General features: G+C 49.9%; 2 protein-coding genes across 2 annotated transcripts; one reads left to right on the top strand and one right to left on the bottom strand.

Moving 5' to 3' along the window:
• CCS (copper chaperone for superoxide dismutase) lies at positions 1 to 11610 on the bottom strand. Its single transcript, XM_037135351.2, has 8 exons — positions 11469 to 11610; positions 11067 to 11139; positions 5430 to 5567; positions 5037 to 5214; positions 4164 to 4224; positions 603 to 680; positions 425 to 528; positions 1 to 323 (listed from the first exon to the last, which is right to left on the bottom strand). Exons 1-8 carry the CDS (start codon positions 11505 to 11507, stop codon positions 170 to 172), a joined length of 825 nt encoding a protein of 274 aa, XP_036991246.2. The 5' UTR covers positions 11508 to 11610; the 3' UTR covers positions 1 to 169.
• Positions 11609 to 14400, top strand: CCDC87 (coiled-coil domain containing 87). Its single transcript, XM_037135349.2, has one exon. The coding sequence runs from the start codon at positions 11773 to 11775 to the stop codon at positions 14389 to 14391; it is 2619 nt and encodes an 872-aa protein (XP_036991244.2). The 5' UTR covers positions 11609 to 11772; the 3' UTR covers positions 14392 to 14400.
• The last annotated feature ends 4609 nt before the right edge of the window (positions 14401 to 19009 follow it).

Below are 19009 nucleotides of genomic sequence, written 5' to 3' on the forward strand. Positions count from 1 at the left end.
TTGGATGTGAAAATAAAACTTTAATTTGCCAAGGGAGTCTCACAGCGTTCTCCCGCACACCCTGTATCCCTGCTCTCCTCGGACTGAACAAGCGGGCCTGCCCTCCTCCACCTGGAAGAGCATGGCATCCAGCCAGGAGGAGAGTACAGTCCTGAGGCTGAGGCCCTGCTCAGAGGTGGGCAGGGGGCTGGGCTGGCTCCTTCCGCCCCTCCCCAGCAATGGGCCGGCCTCGCTCTTCCCAGATGGTGAGGCCATCGCAGGAGCAGATCTGCTTGGGGTTCTGGAAAAGGCCAGCGGAGCGTGCGATGATGCCACAGGCCAACCTGCAGATGAATGAGTGGTCAAGAGCAAGCAGGCACTTGTCTAGCCCCTTGCGGGTCTGGCTGGCAAAGCACAGCTTCCTGCACGGGGCGGCATTACCCACCTCTTTCCTGAGTTCCCCGTGATCTTGGATAAGGGATGGCCTCCGCGGCCCAGGTCGTCTTCTCCCTCATCAATGACCAGGCTTCGTCCAATCACATCCCACACCTTTGAGGGGAGACATCAGCCTCAGACAGTGGACTTATCTGGGAGGAAAGATCCTCACTTCCTTTCCCCCTTACCTTCAGCTGCTCATCCTCTATCCTGAAGATGGCTCGGCCGTCAGCATCGGCGTGGACATTTCCTAGGTCTCCCCGGTGCTGCAGTAAGACCCAGGGGAGAAAGAGCATATGGGGCACAGTTGCTAGGTTATGGCTCCCCAGTATCTGATTCCACTCCCCAAAAGTACTAGTGTCCTTCTGTGGGTATGGTCAGGTAAAAGGAAGGGACGCCCAGGACACAAAGAAGCCAACTGGATGTTCCCTCCCTGGAACTGAAATCCTGGACGGAATGAGAGCACCCTGAAAATAGCCCTGACTCCCTTCTAGGAAGCCATGCCCACTGGACCAGACTTTCCCCTGTGAGGTCACTGCCCAATCTGGCACCCTGGCCTCAGAACCTAGCCCAGTCCCTGCTTCTTTCCAAGTGGGGTTCTCCAGCCTCCTAATGACTCTATGAGCCCTTGGCAGTCTGCAGTTCCCCTGGGCTTTGGCTGGCCACGCCTGGCTCCTTGGGCATCAGAGGCAGCCAGCATCCCTTCCCTGACCTCCTGCTTCCAGGAACAGAGAAAAGAAGCACAAGGGGCAAGGCGCCTGTCCTGCCTGTCCTCCTCTGCCCCCCCCCCAAGCTGGTTCTACACACCTTCTTCTCCCTGGAAGGCAATAAAAATGCCACAACACATCTATAGAGCACCTCCTAAATCAGACACCCTCTGGCCAGGCATGGGGGTGCACACGCAGTCACCACCCTCCAGGATTCACAGCTCGGTGAGAGAAAGATGGAGAACAGAAGAGTGATGAAGACACATGGGGTTGGGACAACAGTGAGTGTATATTTTGGTGACAAGATCTTACTGGTGGGTCACAGACTCACATCTGTGCAAATAAATTATCCCCAACCTGACACTTCGGGCAGAAGCAAGTGCCTGTCCTGTGCCTATGTGGGCTGGTACACAAGACCTTGCTGCAAAGCATGGCCACAAAGCATATCACTATAAAATGGCCTGGACAAGCAGCAAGAAGAGCCACTTCTGCTTTATCCTGTTTCCCAGAGAGATGTCTGCTGCTTACACCTGGCGCTTCTGTTATGCCCTGTGCTGGGACTTTAATGGTAGAAAGACAAGGAAGGGGAGGCAACGACACAGAGCCTTGAGAGTTTTCAGGACTTGGCTGAGGGAGCAGCAGCACGCAGAGCGGCTCAGAGACATGACTCAGCAGCAGAGGGTCAGGAGAGGCAGCCTTTCCAGTCCCTCCCCTACACATGGGTGGGTGGAGCCGGGCCAATGGCCTTGAATGCCGCACCAAGCAGCCTGGCGGGGCCTATACCACCAGGCACTGGAGAGCCAAGAAGGGTTTCAGGCACGGGCACGACATGGTGACCCCATGCTTTGGAGTAATCCCTTCAGTACAATATATGAAGAGAAAGGAATGGAGGGGGAAAGGAGAGAAGGGAAGGAAGCTGAGAGCATGTAGGGGACGTGCAACAGGACAACCAGGCTTGGACGTAAATTCCCACATTGAGCACATTCCCACGTGGCCCAAACCAGATGCTGAAATCCATAATGAACCTGTCCGTCATCATGGCAGCCTTGGACATGCAGCTCTCGCTCAGGTCTTCCTCTGTCTATATCGAGGAGCAGCTGGCTCCACCTCCTTCTGATTTCCAGCCCTGAGAGGGGCCTGGGTCAGGGCATAAGTTGTGAGGTGGTCTATTGCCCTTCAAAAACCTCCAGAAGAGACACGGGCTGCCAGCTCCCAGGTGCTCCTCGCTGGCTCATGCCTCCAGGGCTCTGCCGGTGGTGCACTTCACCGGCCTAATTCTCGCTTGGCCCCTCTCAAGCATCAGTGACGCAGACAGCCTCTAAGATGCATCTCCCCTGTGTTCACATCCTTGTATACTCCGAGTGTAGGCTGAACCTAGTGTCTCTTCCAAGACTAGGTTACAGGAAGAGTGTGGCTTTAACCTTGGATGCCATCTCTCATTTCCTAGCTCGAGGGAAGCCAGCTGCTGTGTTGTGAGCTGCCCTAGGGAGAGACCCATGTGGCAAAGGGCTGAGGTCTGGCCAACAGCCAGGGAGGCCCGAGCCTGCCAACAGCAACATGAAGAAGGGTGGGGGCAGATCCTCCCCACCTGGAGCCTGGACATGGCTGCAACCCAGGAGAGGCCCCCAGTGAAACTGTGTGATGATAAATGTTTGTTGTTTTAAACCCCTACGTTTGGAGTCATTTGCTTCACGGCAGTAGATACATTTGAACACAAGCATGGCTTTCCTCCAACTTTGGGGTTGGGAGAGGAGGAATAAAAGCTTCTGACCATGAGAAATGTGACGGAGCAGTCAAAAGTCCAAACAATCAGTTACAATGAATTAGAACAAACACATGCCGTGTTTTCATCTGCTTTGTGGCAAAAGGATGCAAGCGCTCATCCAGATAGAAAATAAAAACCAAGGAAGCCCGTGAGTCCTGGAGGGTGTAAAGGGGAGTCACCAGCTCTCAGGACCAGGACCCAGAGCCTGCCTGGCACTGAATCCAACAAAGGGGAAAAACACGCCCAGGAGGCGAAGTAGAGGTGTGAGGTGCGTGAGGACAGGGCCCAGGAAACAGCACAGGGAGTGGGTGCCACCCTCCGGTCTGACGAAGGGACAGTCTGGTGTTAACAGGTCTCCAACACCTCTCGCTATCACTTTAACAAAGATCAAGCGGACCTCCTCCGTCCCTACCAGGGCTCAGACCGCGTTCTAAGCCCACACCGATTTATTTCTACAATGATCCTCCGATTAAAGCTAGAAGTGCTGGTTTTCCATTCTCTGTGCAATATCAAGTTTCTCCTTAAAAAAAAAAAATCAATCTACCTCCATTACATAAAATGTAGTCTTGTTTCACTTCAACATAATAATGAAAAGAGGCCCAGCGGTGTACGTGCAACGGGACTGGCCATGGGGTGCTGGGTGCTGAAGCTGGGTAACAGGGACCTGGGGGTTCGGGATGGTAGTTTCTCCACTTTGGAATGTTTGAAACTTTCTGTCATAGAGATTGAGGCACTAAAAATAACCATGATTTACCTAAGGGAAAAAATGAGTTCATTTAAATCAAAGCATTGAGTAACTAACAGAACAAGCAGTACTCGGATAAGGCAAAAATCATTAAGGCAGCATGTGACTTGCCTGTGGAGAAAACACTTTTTCAGTGAAAACGAAATTCCAGGACCAGGAGGAGGTGGAACATCCGGAATGGCCTGTGTAGTTCAGGGAAAACCTTCAATTTCTACACTGTCACTTCTCCAGGAAGCTTTCCCACTGCCCATGCCCCTCAGGCTGCATCAGGGGCTGGCTCTGGGCTCCCAGGGTCCCCAGCCAGGATCCTCTCACTGTGCTGCAGCCAGAGTGCTTGGTGGTCTCCCCCGTCCAGCTGTGAGCTCCTGGGGCAGCCCCTGGCCTCAGAGAGTGTCAGTCAATGCTTGTAACTGGAACAAAATACGGTGGGGACCAAAAGGGAATCTCACTCAAAGGTTCCGAGACCTGCCTGCCCTGCCTCTGAGACCTTGGGGCTCTGTGTCGGCCCAAGCCTCACAAGTTGAACACTTACCCGGTCAGTGTCCTGGGGGCCCCCATGAGATGTTCCATCAGGGTTAAAGTGGTCCCCACAGCTAAGAATAAAAGGTATCAGGTGGGCAGTGAAACAGCAGCCCACAGGGCAGGTGATCCATCCTCTTACTTTAATTACATGTTTCATTCATTCATTCATTCATTCATGCATGCATGCATTCATACATTCATTCAACAAACATACCCCTTCTGTGCCAGGCTTTGAGCTGAGGGCATTAAGAAGAATTGAGCCCTGGCTGGTGTGGCTCAGTGGACTGAGCACTGTCCTGTGAACCAAAAGGTCACCAGTTCAATTCCTAGCCAGGGCGCAGCCAGGTCCCTGGCTGGGAATATGTGAGAGGCAACCAATCAATGTATCTCTTACACATTGATGTTTCTCTCCCTCTCCTTTTGCCCCTCTTGCCCTCTAAAAATAAAGAAATAAAATCTTAAAAAAAAATCAAACATGGGTCTTGCCCTCAATAAGCTTCTAAGGGAGACAAAAATGAGCAATCAACTAATAGTGTTGTAGTATGACCAACACCATGACACAGGACCTGCCTTTCCCACATCCAAGAGTCACCTTCCACCTCCAAGGCTGTAAGGTGGCTATGATTTTGGTTCAAGGTCAGATTTTGGTTCAAACCCCCACTCTACTATTTATATGCTCTGGGGCTTGTGACAAGTCACTTAACCTCTTTGAGTCTCAGTTTCCTCATCTGTAGACTGGGCCTGTATGTATATGCCTCACAGAGTGCTTATGAAGACCCTAAAGCGTGAAAGCGTGCCTAAGGGCTACATACGGCTTCCTACACATAGTGGGGACACAACTGCGGTGATGAGGATGCTACAAGGGAGGTTACAGATGACTTACCTGTTGCAGTTCCTTGTAAGGTCCCCAAACTGATGGACATGGAGTCCGTGTGGCCCAGGCTCTAGGCCATCAATGCTTCCCTCAATGAGGCAGTGCTCAGGGGTTAGCTGCAGGAAGCGCACCACCCCCTGCACAGGGCCAGGTCCTCCCAGAATGGCTACTGCTGCCCCCAGATTCCCTGCAAGATAGGAGGCACCTGGGTTGGCTTGCCACCTCACCCAGCCCCACCCCTTCACCCACTGGGGAAGGGCAGGGAGAGAGCCCCACATAACTTTCACACCTTCTCCAAAGCCTCTCCAACCCAAAGCCACAAAATCCTATGGTTAGGTTTAAACCAGCCCCAGGCCACATCCCTCCCAGAAAGGCAAGGCCAAGGCCACAGTGGTTACTCACGCAAAAGGCCACTGCCCATGCCTTTGAGTACCGCCTGCCGCCCTGTTCCTTCTAAGAGGGCTTGCACCTCCTGGCTGGGCAGGGTGGTTTGCACCAGGACCATCTGGTTCTCCAGCTGCACCTCTACACTCTGGACACCTGGGAGGAGAGAGAGGGCAGAGGGCAGCCGAGGGCTGGCGACCCTGCGCTGGGGACAGGCAGGAGAGAAACAGAGCGGGTAACTCCCTGTTCCCATCTCCACCAGCCTCCCGTGGCTGGAGGCAGGCTCTGAAGCTTCCTTCCGTAAGGCCCTTAACCTCTCTGAGGCTGTTTCTTTGTAAAGAAAGTGGGGATAACGTCACCTCACTCCCAGGATTGTTATGAGTCCTTAGTACATGCCAGGCATTGTTTATAACTTTTGAAACATGGATAATTCTTTAATAAATGTCTTTCTAGCCCTGCCTGGTGTAGCTCAGTGGATTGAGCAAGGGCCTGCGAACCAAAAGATCGCAGTTCGATTCCCAGTCAGGGCACATACCTGGGTTGTAGGCCAGTTCCCAGCAGGGGACCCATGAGAAGCAACCATACACTGATATTTCTCTGCCTCTCTCCTTCCCTTCCCTTCTAAAAGATAAATAAATAAAAATTTTAAAAAATAAAAAATAAAATAAATTAAAAATGTCCTTATAAAAGCAGGCTACCAGACCCACACCGTTCATAATAGCCAAAGGTGAAAGCAACCCAAATGCCCGTCCACTGAGAAATGGATAAACAGCATGCATTATTTCAATACAACGAAGCCCTGTTCAGCCAGAAAAAGGGATGAAGCATCGGCGGGTGCCACAACATGGACGAACCTTGAAAACACTGTTGCAGGAAAGCCAGTCACAGAAGGCCACATATTAGCTGATGCCATTCTGGGAGAAATGTCCAGAACAGGCAAATCTATAAAGATGGAAAGTAGACTGGGGGTGGGGTACTGGGAGGCTGGTAGCTAAAGTGTTCAATTTCCTCATGAGCTGGTGACATATAAAACTGATAGTGGTGATGATTGTACAACTCCATGAATATACTAAAAGCCAATGAACTATATATTTTAAGGGGGTAAATTTTGTGATTCATGAGTTATACCTCAGTAAAGCTCATATCACCATCATTATGAGGAATAACATTTTCTGAGTATGCACTGCGGGCTTTTTCATACTTTATCTGAAGTTACTCCTTCCATACTCAAGCAATCCTGTGAGCTGGGTACAGAGAAACTAAGAAACTCACTCGAAGTCACACTGTAGTAAACTGTGGAACCTGCAGTTCCTCCCAGGCACCCCAGCTCCGGAGCCCAGGCAATTCCCCTGGACGCTGCTCACCCGAGAGGCAGCCCCCAGCCTCCAGGCAGGTTGGGACCCCTTCCTCTGCCCTGGAGCTGCCACTTTCCTGCATAATTCACACTGCACTGATTCCAGTCCTCTGTGCAGGCACAAGCTCTCTGTGTTCTACAGGGGTCAGGTTCAAACGTCAGTGTGTCTCAATTGGCCCCCAAATCCCCGAAGTCACCCCTGTGTGTACACAGCCAGTGGGACAATTCTGACGCATGCTCAGCTTTGATGAACATGGAGCCAATTCAAAGAAGGATGAGAAGGGCTTCTTTCATTCGGATACTTGGGACTCCCAAGCCTTTTAAGAGAACCCTTGAATTGTCGGCCAGTTCAGAGGGGATGGGCCAGAAACTCTACACGCTGCTCTTACCTGTAGGGCTAATAGTCATTCTGGTTTGATCTGAGTGTGTTTGCTGCGCTGTGGAGTAAGCCCAGGGGAGCTGTGGGCAGGCCAGGAGACATGGGTTAAACGCAGTGTTCAGCTAGTGCTCTTCGAACTGAATACTACACTGACTGTTGGCCTTCCCTTCAACCTTGGTTTCCCTGCTCCGTATTCTTTCAACAAATGTGTACTTGGCGAGGAGGCCAGGGTCGGGGAAAGCACTGGTCCTAGTCCTCAGGGAGCTCACAGGCTGTGGGAGAACTCAGACTGTGCCTGGGTTAACCACCAGGCAGAGAAGAGAATAACAATTCCCAAGGCACAGACCAGGTGCCTCAGCTGTTCAGATTCCTCCCTGCTCAAAGGAGGCAAAACTGGGAAGTACTACTGGGAGGGGGCAGCACCTGAGAGATAGGAACATCTGGCTGTGGCTACAAGGGTCTCACTGGCTTGCTTCTTCAGATCCCCCGCCGCATCCCTGACCCTGCTGGGAGCAGGCAGAATGTGTGAGAGATCAGGCAGGCAGGCCCGTCTCCTCCGCTGCAGGGACAAGGAAACCCTGAGAACATGTGAGATCTTGCTTCCCGGCACATCACATCACCGGTTTGACTCAAACTCATACAAATTCTCTAGAAAAAAGGAATAAGGCAATACTGTGAAAAGGAAACCCCCCAAATAACCAAACTGTGCCTCACTTCACACATCTCATCCTGGGCCACCCAGCAGCCTGTGATGCCGTGGAGTTCCAGGTCCACAAAGAGGTGCCTCTGGATGCAAGGGGCTGTAGGGAGGGTGGATGGCGGGGAACTCTTGTGGCCTGAGCCTGCAGCGTGTGACAAGAGCTGTGTGCTCTGCTTTACAAACATCAGGACAGTGATACTGTCCTCATGTGGCAGGTGAGGAAACGAAGCTAGAAGCTCATACAACTGGCTTGAGGTCGCAAAGCTTGGAAGGCCTCTGGGAATATATCCAAAGGCACCCAAAACACTAATCAAAAGAACATAAGCACCCCTATGTTCATTGCAGTTGTAGCATTATTTACAATCGTCAAGATATGGAAGCAGCCTGACTGTCCATTCAGCAGATGAGTGGATAAACCAACCATTGGGCATTTACACAGTGGAATTCTACTCAGCCATAAAAGGAAAAATTCACCTTTACAACAGTATCGGTGGACTTGAACCTAGACTTTAATTTTAATGCCATGGGAAGCCACTGGGAGAGGCTGTAGTGGACAGTGGTGGAGGGTGTGGGCTCTGGGGTTGAAATCCACAGTCTGCTACATACTAGCTGTGTGGCCTTGGACAAGTTACTCAACATTTCTGTTGAATTTTCTATTCGGATTCTTCACGTGCAAATGAAGATAGTTAATATTATCTACTTCAGAGGGTTATCAAAGACCTAAATGCGTTATTCATATATAGGTGCCCAGCCCATGGGAGGCTCTCAAACATTATTACTTCTAGAAGATTCTACACAGGGCAGCCACATTATCTAATGTGTGATTTCAAAAATCATTCTTGCTTTTCTTTTTTTTTTTTAATATTCTCACTTGAGGACATTTTTTTTTTCATTGCTTTTAGAAAGAGAGAAAGGGAGAGAGAGAAGCATCAATGAGAGAGAAGCATCGATCAGCTGCTCCCATATGTGCCCAGACTGTATGTCACCACCAGGGATCGCACACGCCCAGACCTGGGATCTGGTATGTGCCTGGACCGGGGAGTAGAACCTGCAACCTTTCGACTATGATGATCCAACCAGCTGATGCTCCAACCAACTGAGCCATACCGTCTGGGGCTCACTCTGGCTTTTATGTGGAAAAGGTACCAAAGTGGGCAAGAGACACAACAGGGAACCCAAAGATGAAGCTCTTGTTAGGGTCTGGGAGAGGTGAGGTGGGTTGGATTGGTGTGAAGGCCAAAGTATGGGAAAAGAGAGGCAGGATTCTCAGTATGTTTCAGACATACAGTAGACAAAACTTTATGACAGATGAGCTTCAGGGCAGGTGGGTCCCTGATCTGGGGTCTCTTAAGGAGAGCTGATTCTCTGCTCCTGAAGTGGGGAGGCGCCAAGGGGGAAGCTCTTTGTAACTGTGCACTTCCTGAGCTCCTCACCTGAGTCTGAACCAAGAAGCTGGCCCTCCAGCTATGCAGCAGTTGTTTGGCTGGTAAAGCCTAGGGTGTGGCTGAGCCAGCCCTTGTTTAGCTCAGAACCCAGTGAGAGAGAAAAGATAAGCCCACAGTGAACTCCAGGGTTCAAAAAAGTGGGCCTTGGGCTGGGCGTTCCTCCCACTTATACTTGCTATACGTGCCATACATGAAGGGGAACAGAGCTCTATTCTCCAAAGCCCCAGACCACCGAAACGGACAAATTCCTCACCCCTCTCAGCCCATAAAAAGCCAAGCTGGTTCCAGTTGCCCAGAACAGAAAATGTAACCACCAGAGGTCATTTTCTGTGCCTAAGAAATCTGCTGAGGGCGAAAAACTGCTGTGTCCAACAAAAAGTATAGCTGTTTGCTCTCCCAGCAAGAATGGTCTGCAGGAAGTAGACAGCCCAACATTCTCAGAAACCTTTGGTTAGAGCACCAAACCCGAGGTGGAATGGCTCAGTCTCCTGAGACCCTCGCCCATCATCGCCAAACGCATAGCAAATCCAACTTCAAGACGTGTACTCTCCTTCCTCCACTAACCGGATCACCACCTATAAGCCCTTCCTTGTACAATTCGCAAGATGCAGTGTGTTCTCACCCCATGCCAAAGACTTTTCTAAAGTCCTAATTGTAACTAATTTACTCTTCAGGACAATTCTCCAGAGTAGCTTCCATTATCATGCCCATTGAAACACTGAAGAAACAGAGGCACAGTCCTGGCTGGTGAGGGCTCAGTGGACTGAGTGCTGGACTGTAAACCAAAGGGTCACCAGTTCGATTCCCAGTCAGGGCTCATGCCTGGGTTGTAGGCCAGGTCCCCAGTGGGGGGCGTGCAAGAGGCAACCACACAAGTCATGTTTCTCTCCCTCTTTCTCCTTCCCTTCCTCTCTCTAAAAAATAAGTAGATAAAATCTTTTTAAAAAAGAGAGAGAAACAGAGGCACAAAAAGTTGCATACCTAAGGTTTCAGTAGCACAAAGAGAGGATCTGAACCCAGTCTATCTCTAACGCACATACCCCTAACGGCTATGATATATTCTGCCCTACAAAGAGCCCAGAGCCACCACTGTCCCCGCTTTAGAATCCATCTAACCTCACCCCTTCCCAGACCTGCCCTTCCAGGAGTAATGCTTGTGTGTTCATCTTTACCTAAGGAAGGGCTGTGCCTGAAACAGGTGTGAACCCTTCTCCCTAAAAAGCCCCCAGTGCCTGGTCTATAGCTCCAGAATGACCTGATGAACATTTAACAGAATCAAAGGAAGGTAGTTCCCGGTGCCATGCTGGTGGTTCTGCTTCTCAGATCTTTCCAGTTGTGTCAGGTCACCTTCAGACCAGCTAGCTAGCTGACCTTTAAGAACCAGGAGCTGCCTAGGATGGCACATGGCCAGGGCTGCTGTTTGCCTTATCAAGATTATGCTGTTTCACAAGCAAAAAGTGCTTGTTTTTCAGGGAACTCCTTCTGTAGGCATGGCTATACTCAGTCTAGCCCCTTACTCTCCAGGAACGCGAGGCTTAAGACACCAGAAGGACAGGCAGTTGCTGGCATGGCAGGCTTGAGACCTGTACTCCAGGTCCTCAAGTACCTGTACCTGTACTCTGCCTCTGGGGGCTCTGTGTGACTCTGAGAACAATCCTTCCTCTCTCTGGGTCTCAATTTCTGCATCTGTAAAATGGGAGTACGGTAAATCTAAGAGATTTGTCTACCTGTCCCAGGGGCCTCTGGACGGTCTACAGAAAACTTATTTGGCTCCTACCTGCCACTCCTTGCAGAGACTTGCGCACCGCGTCCACACAGCTCTGACAGGTCATCTGCACCGCGAACTCCAGCTGCAAGGGCGGCAGGTACCCACCGATGAGAGATGGGTACCCCTCTTGCGTGACCCTGTTTCACGACTTCCCCTACGACTACCCCAAAGGCCTGGGGAAACGTCCCACGTGACTCCTCCAGAAGCGCCTTCTTCATTATCACTCATTTCAGGACCAACACCTTCTGACATTAACGCCAAAGACCCTGCTACTCTCTCACTCTTTTCATGCTGGGGCCTCGGGACCCGCCCCTGGTGCCCGCTTCTTCCCCGCTTCTCGAGTTAACGATCACCCATAAGGGTCGAGGCTAATTGCCCCGCTAGGCTCCCACAAGAGGCTTCGAACCTCACCGTGCAGGCGGTCCCACGGTCCCCCGAGTCCGAGGCCATCTCGAATGCAGTCACTGGCGAGAAGACGCGAACGGCTAGAGTCCCATAGCGGAAACCTAGTGTACAGTCCCCAGGAGGCGGAGCCTCGGAAGCCAGACTTTGCCCCGCCTCCTGGTGCGCTCGCACGCAGGGCCTTGCTCTCACTGCCCCCGCCCCCGCCAACAAAGTTCAGGCAGCGCAGGCGCACTCTGGCCGTTTGGTCCCTGGTTCCCTTAGTAACCCCTCGGCGGCCTTGGGTCTCACAACGGGCGCAGCCAGCACTAAAATGGAGCCTTTTAAACCGGAACCCGAGCTCCAGCAGGTTTACCACCGGTTGCTGCGTCCGCTATCGCTCTTCCCCAGCAGAATGACGCGCCCAGAGTCTCAGAAGCGCCTCCTGCAGGAAGTCCCGATGCTACCGTCCCTGCCCGTCTCGCCGCTGACGGTGGCGTCGCTGTGCCGCCAGGTGGCCAAGCGGCTGGCCAGTTGTGGGCTGGAGGAACACATGCCTCCTGAGGGCCGACACCGTTTCACAGAGGTCATTTTGGACGAGTTAAAGTGCAGCTGGCGGGAGCCTCCCACCGAACCTAGTCTGAGCCACCTGAACAACCAGAGGCTGCGGAAGCGGCTCCTGGTTTACGTGCTGCTCAGCTGCGAGCGGCTCTTCCTGTGTTACCTGCACCTGCTGAAGACCAGGTCGACCTCCACATATGTCTACACTGAATCAGCCACGCTCACCCGGCTGGCCGCCAGCCTCGCCAGGGATTGCACAGTCTTCCTCACCAGTCCCGAGGTCTACCGTGGCCTGCTCGCTGATTTCCGTGCCCTGCTGAAAATCGAGGAGGCCCGGGGCAGCATATTAAAGCTGAGCCCCCTCAGCCCCCCTGGGGCTGTCAAGCCACCTGCTCACAGCGTCCACTTCTCCCAAGTGCCATGCTGCCACCTCAACCTGAACTATCTTATCCAGCTCAGTCGCTCACCAGAGTTTTTCAGAGAACCTGAACCGGATCCAGTGAAGGAACTGAAGTCCATCCCCCAGCTGAAGAGGAGAAAGGCTCCACCCTGGCTCTATGTCATGCAAAAGAAGAAAGCAAGCTTCACTTCCTCACAGACTGTGTTGCAGCCTGGGTGCTCCGTAGCTCTCACCGATGGGTCACCCCTTACCTCCCATTTGCTTCTCTACCCCCCGCTCCAGAAGAGCCAGTCCATGCCCTCTCTGCGTGAGGGCTGGAAGCTAGCAGATGAATTGGGTCTTCCTTCACTCTCCCCTCGTCCTGTAACTCCGTTGGTCCTGTTTGTAGAGAGCAAGCCAGAGCTGGTGGGGGACATGGTGGCTGAGGACCTGAAGCAAATGATGAAGAACATGAAATTGGAGTGGACTCCCTACTCACCAATAGACTCAGGTGTGCCCCCACTCCTGGGGGCCCAGACCCACCACTCAGCTGCAACACATCCCATGGAAGAGCTCCAGAGAATGTTGAATGAGGAAGAAGAAACCTCTGGGCAGTGTGGTCCCCAGTCCTCCAAATCCCCTCCACTTCATCCACAGCCAGTGACAGTTACTCTGAAGCTAAGAAATCAGGTAGTGGTCCAGGCAGCCAGTGTACAAGTCTCTGAGAGAAAGTTTTTGGATTCCTTCCACGTTGAAGAGATCGGAGCCCTATACAACCACCTGGCAGGTGAACTGGAACCCCATCTTATTGAAAAAATGGATATTGATCACTTTTTTGGTAATAGCATTAAGGAGGTCTACAAGGAGTTGATGAGCAGTGTCTCTACTGACCACTTCTCTTTTGACCAGGGACCCCTGATTGAGCCTGCAGCCAGTAAAGACTGGTCAATGTTCCTGGTCTCAGCCTTTCTGCGTCAAGAACAGCAGTATCATGTCATCAACCCCAAGCTGGCTGGTCTTTTTTCCCAGAGACCAAACACTTTACAGTCCAACCCTGATAGGATGTCCTCCCTCGCATCACTCCAAGCAGGCAAAGGCTGGGAGGTGCCATTAAACAAGACGGCAGGGATGACCTGGTGGAAGACCACCCTGTCTGTGGATGACTATTTCAAGTACCTCACCAACCAGGAGACAGATTTCCTCCATGTCATCTTCCAAATGTATGAAGAGGAGGCTCCTATGGAAATCATAGCTCCTGCCAGAGAGTCCCTAAAGATTCAGCACCCACCTCCATTGCTAGAAGATGAAGAGCCAGACTTTGTGCCAGGAGAATGGGATTGGAACACAGTTCTGGGGCACAGTCTAGAAACTAAGAGGACCAACCTCCTGGGAGAACCCTACAAAATCCTCAGCCTGCAGAAGCGTCTGGAGCGGTTGTGGTCCATGCTTGAGGTTCCCAACAAGGACAGGTTGGACATGGCCATCAAGTACAGCTCCAATGCCCGTCTGAGGCAGCTGCCTTCACTGGTGAGTGCCTGGGAGCAGACCCTGCAGCCCATTCAGCGGCGGGAGATGTGGCTGGGGAAACTGGAGTGGTTTGAGCGACAGGCCTCTGACCCCAACCGTTTCTTCCAAAAGACGGACACAGAACTGAGTTGCTTCCTGGAGGAAAATCACATCCGCGACCATCTACACAGGAAGCTCAATCTAATGGAGGCTCCTTTGGTTTCGCTCTTGAAGGAGGTTGAATTAATCTTTGGTGAGCCAGTGACCTTCAAGGGCAGGCCCTACCTGGACAAGATGAAGCGTGACAAAGTGGAGATGCTCTACTGGCTGCAGCAGCGGCGGCGGGTGCACCACCTGGTCCGGGCATGGAAGGCCTCCCATCAGCCAGCCATGTTGGGAAGGCTCAGCAGCCCACCTTTAATAGCCCCTGGGAATAGTCCCAGGCCAAGTGCCTTCAAATCCCTCCCTCACCCTGCAACACCCCACAGCTCCACCCAGACCTCTTGAGGGCTTTGAAAGAAGAAATATCTGGGAGTGCAGGTTTCAGGAACACTGTGCTTCCAACTACCAAGGGACTGAGACTAACACTTTATTTAGACTGTGCAGTTTTCATAAAAGAATCCCCAAGACTAGTGTTCCCATTTATGTCAAGCTGAGCACAATGCTACCAAAATCTCGTGTTTCAGAAGAACTCAGACCGTTGCTTGGAGTTCATTGTAATGAAAAATATCAGAGGCAAACCATCACCTTTGGGGAAACCTTGGCATTTCTTTCATGCTACATTAAATCGGCCGATAGAAATCCAAGTCAAACGGATCTGTGACATAATGGTTAAGAGCTAGGGCTCTGGAGTTAGTAAATCTGAGTTTAAACCCTGGCTGTGTAACCTTGGCCAAATTACTTACATTCTCTGCACCCGAATGATCATATGTCAGGTGAGGGGTTGAGTCTAGGTTGTCACTTCTTCTAGTTCTAGCATAAAATTTTATTATTGTTTTTAACCAGTTAATGCAAGCACATGGTACAAAGCACACAAGGGTTTGTCCTGAAAAGTTAGTCTCCTTTCTGCCCTCACCTCTAGGACCTCAGCTCCCTGCCTGCAGGGAACAGCTGTTACCAGGTTCCTGTGTATCTCTCTATTCCCTTATTCAGTGAATCTTTATTGAGTATCTACTAGTTATTTTATGCTTGGTTTATATTACTGAATAAGATAAAAATTCTTACCCTTTGTAGAGTTTACATTCTACTGGAGGGAAATAAACAATAATCATAAACACAGCACCTAAGTGCATTGAATGATAAAAATATCAGCAGATGATAAGTACTGTGGAAAAGAGAAAAAGTAGGGCAAGAGGGAATAAAGGATGAGGGTGTGGTTTTTAAAAAAATTCTCTTATAAAAAAAAATTCTCTTATCAATGTATGGTTGCCTCTCATACATCCCCTGCTGGGAACTGACCTGCAACCCAGGCATGTGCCCTGACTGGGAATCGAACCACGATTCCTTTATTTGCAGGCCCGCACTCAATCCACTGAGCTACACCAGCCAGGGCAAGGGTGTGGTTTTAATGAGGGTAGTCAGTATATGCCTCAGTGATAAGGTAAGATTTGAGCCAAGGGTTGAAGGAAGGAAAGAAATGAGCCCCATAGACATTTGGGACAAAAACTTAACTGACAGCCATTGCAAAACCCTGAGGCAAGTAGATGCCTGGGGGTCTCAGAAAAGCAAGGTGGCCAGTGTCACTAGTGGAGCAGAGCTGGGAGAAAGATGAGTCAGAGGGGTAATGAGTAGGAACCAAGAGGCAAGTCAGATTACGTGAGGCCTCATAGGTCATCGTGTGATCTAGTTCAGAGATAGCCTACATACATGAAAGCATATGTGTATATATTACATATGCATATGTTTGTAACTACATCAACAGTAGCATGCTGTACCCATTTTGCTTCTTTCTTTTCTCATGTGACATACCTTGAGTGCATTCCATATCGATACACATAGAGCTGCCTTATTCTTTTTGATAGCCATATAGTATTCCACTGTGTGTATTTTTATTTTATTAAACTAGCCCTTTATTATTGGGCCTTTACAAATAAAAAACAAAGCTCTGAAAACATTTTTGTTCTTCTATTTAGGATTGTAACCATTTCTCTGATTTAAATTTCTGGAAGTAGAATTATGTTTAAGCATAAGCACTTGTAATTTTGATAGAACTTACTGACTACTCTCCACAATTGGCATTATCATCAACATTGTATGACTGTACTTCTCTCCCCACTCTCACCAGTACAGCATTATCAAAATTTTTCATCTTTACCATCCAGTAAGTGAAAAATAGTATCTTATTTGAGTTGTGTTCTCATTTCTTTTATGAGTGGAGTTGCATCTTTCATATATTTAAAAGCTATTTTTATTTCCTTGTCTATAAAATGCTTATGGCTTCTGCCCACTTTTTAACTGATTTTGACTATTTTGTTTTCTTGATTTTTCAACACTCTTTGTATATGCAAGATTTAGTCAACATGTTCGTAGTTACCTTGTGCAGAACACTTTCCTTTTGTGATTTCTTAGGCTCCTCATAACCACCTGTGAAGTAGTATATACTTAATTTTTTTAAAGATTTTATTTTTAGGCAGAGAGGGAAGGAGGGAGAAAGAGAGGGAGAGAAACATTAATGTGTGGTTGCCTCTTGTGCACCCCCCACCGGGGACCTGGCCTACAACCCAGGTATGTGCCCCAACTGGTAATCGAACTGGTGACCCTGTGGTTTGCAGGCTGGCACTCAATCCACTGAGCTACACCAGCCGGGGCTGAAGTAGTATATATTTTAATCATCATTTTACAGCTGAGAAAATGAAGGCTCAGGTAGGTAAAGTAACTTACCCAGGGTCATAAAAGCAGTAACTTGGAGAACCAGGACCTGAGCCCCAGTCTGCTGACCCAGAAGCCTCCATGTGTCTTCTTGGTGTCCTGATTCTGTGAGACAGGGTGGTAAGAGCTCTTAGCCACGCCTGCCTTCCCTGCTGGCACAGGCCATGTGGAACTGTTGTCGTCTGTTACCCATTGCCAGCGCCTTCCCAGACCAGCCGCACGGAACCCTCAGACCTCCTCCCCTCACCATTTGCTTGGCATGTACACTTCCACTTTGTTTTATTTTTTTCAGTGAAACAACATTTTTCAAACTTTCCCACCCAAGTTCCCCTTTGAATGGAGGAACTTAAGCCAGCATCTTGCTCAGGTATGAGGGGTCAGAGGGCAGAGGGAGTGGACGAAGCAGTGCTGGCCTGAAAGCATGAGAAAATTTCTTTAAAGTCTTTCATTATTTGGGGGGATTTTATTGTATTGATTTTTAGAGTGAGGGGAAGGGAGGCATAAAGAGAGGGAGATAAACGTCAGTGTGTGGTTGCCTCTTGTGCGCCCCCTATCAGGGCCCTAGCCCACAAGCCAGGCATGTGCCCTAGACTGGGAATCGAACCAGTGACCCTTTGGTTTGCAAGCCGACACTTAGTCCACTGAGCCACACCAGTTGGAACTAAAGTCTTTTAGTTTTGAAATTTATGTAAAACTTGCACTCTATACCATATTATGTGCATATTTATCTTAATATAATAAGTGATGTTTGAAATTACTTATCTTTGAATTAAACTGCCCCTTGGGCAGATACGCTATATTTAGCATTTATATTGGCATACTGCTGCATTCTCCAGAAGTTACACATAACCCAGGTGAGAAACGCCACGGTGGAGGTTGGCATACTTCTTCTGTGGAGGATCAGAGAGTAAAATATTTGGGGCTCTGTGAGCGATATAGTGTCTGTCACAAGGCTCGTCTTTGCTTTTGCTGTGAAAGCTATTGCAGATAGTATGTAAGTAAATGGATAGAGCTGTGTTCCAATAAAACTTTATTTCCACAATAGGCAGCTGGCTAGATCTGGCCCTCAGTTTGCAGTTTGCTAACCAAAGTGCAACAGCATGGGCCCCTTTAAAAGGCAAACATTCAGGAGGAGTAAGGCAGGAAGTTGGGTACAGCATGTTACGTAGTCAAGTAATTCCGGGACCTACTTTCCCAAAGTCCCATGGATGGCTATGCAGTCCCCGCTGCTGACCCTCTTTATGGGGTTGGTGAATGTAATAATAATGATAACTACTGCTCATCTGTGCTTTGCTGATAACAAGGTGCTTTTTACGTACATTCAGCTAAGAATTAGTGGAACGTAACTGACCTCTGAAATGGTAGAGTCAAGACTCAAACCCAGGTGGAAATGGGAGGGAGGTGGGGAGCACAGGGCGGATTGGGCTGGGATGGGAGAAATAGACAGAAAACTGTACTTGAAAAATAAGTAAATAAAATTTTTTTAAAAAGACTCAAACCCAGGTCTGGGGACTTCAACCCCTTTGCCCTGGTGCTGACTGTGGTGAGGGCCTTGCTCTGTGTCAAGCCCCCTGTGCAGCCAGACGCCCCGGTCCCGTCCCAAGCCAACTCAGTTGTGTCGAGAACTCACTGTTTGCCAAGCGTCACATTCAGGTGCTCTAAGGATATCACTTCATTTACTCCTCACAATAATCTTGCAAAGAAAGCAACGGCGTTGTTACCTCCCATTGGAGAAATGGGACTCTAGGACAATTGAATGAAAATTTATTCTTGTCCTGGCTGGTGTGGCTCAGTGGATTGAGTGCTGGCCTGTGAACTGAAAGGTCACTGGTTGGATTCCCAGTCAGGGCACATGCCTGGGTTGCAGGCCAGATCCCCTGTTGGAGGCAAGTAAGAGGCAAATAATCAATGTATCTCTTGCACATTGATGTTTCTCTTCCTCTCTCACTCCCTGGCCCTTCTCTGTAAAAGTGAATGAATAAAATCTTTTAAAAAAATTGATTCTCTAAGTTACTGCGTTTTAGTTTTGTGCCTGCCCTAGACCCAGAGGCCTCAGACAATACTTTAAATCTGGGCTGGGATGATTGGCTGCAGCCCTTCTGTTGCCCCGCTGGGGGCAGAACCCCAGCCCCTAAAAGACCCTTGACGTTCCAGTGGGGGAGACCCAACCGCCCTACAGGTTGAACAAGTGGTATGTGAGTGACACACGGTATGGGGGGAAGCACAAAGGGCAAAAGACAGTTCAGAGAGTGGCAAT

This window comes from Artibeus jamaicensis, unplaced genomic scaffold (genome assembly GCF_021234435.1).
Source record: "Artibeus jamaicensis isolate MK-2021 breed Jamaican fruit bat unplaced genomic scaffold, CSHL_Jam_final scaffold_614, whole genome shotgun sequence".
Lineage (NCBI taxonomy): Eukaryota > Metazoa > Chordata > Mammalia > Chiroptera > Phyllostomidae > Artibeus > Artibeus jamaicensis.

What these genes read in the sequence shown, in the direction of transcription:
- CCS (XM_037135351.2), bottom strand. Translation starts at nt 11,507, where the DNA reads ATGGCCTCGGACTCGGGGGACCGTGGGACCGCCTGCACG. An exon ending in CTTACAAGGAACTGCAACAG is followed by an intron (nt 4,225 to 5,036) that starts GTAAGTCATCTG and finishes TTTTATTCTTAG; the next exon opens with CTGTGGGGACCACTTTAACC. An exon ending in TAGAGGATGAGCAGCTGAAG is followed by an intron (nt 529 to 602) that starts GTAAGGGGGAAA and finishes CTCCCCTCAAAG; the next exon opens with GTGTGGGATGTGATTGGACG.
- CCDC87 (XM_037135349.2), top strand. Translation starts at nt 11,773, where the DNA reads ATGGAGCCTTTTAAACCGGAACCCGAGCTCCAGCAGGTTTACCACCGG.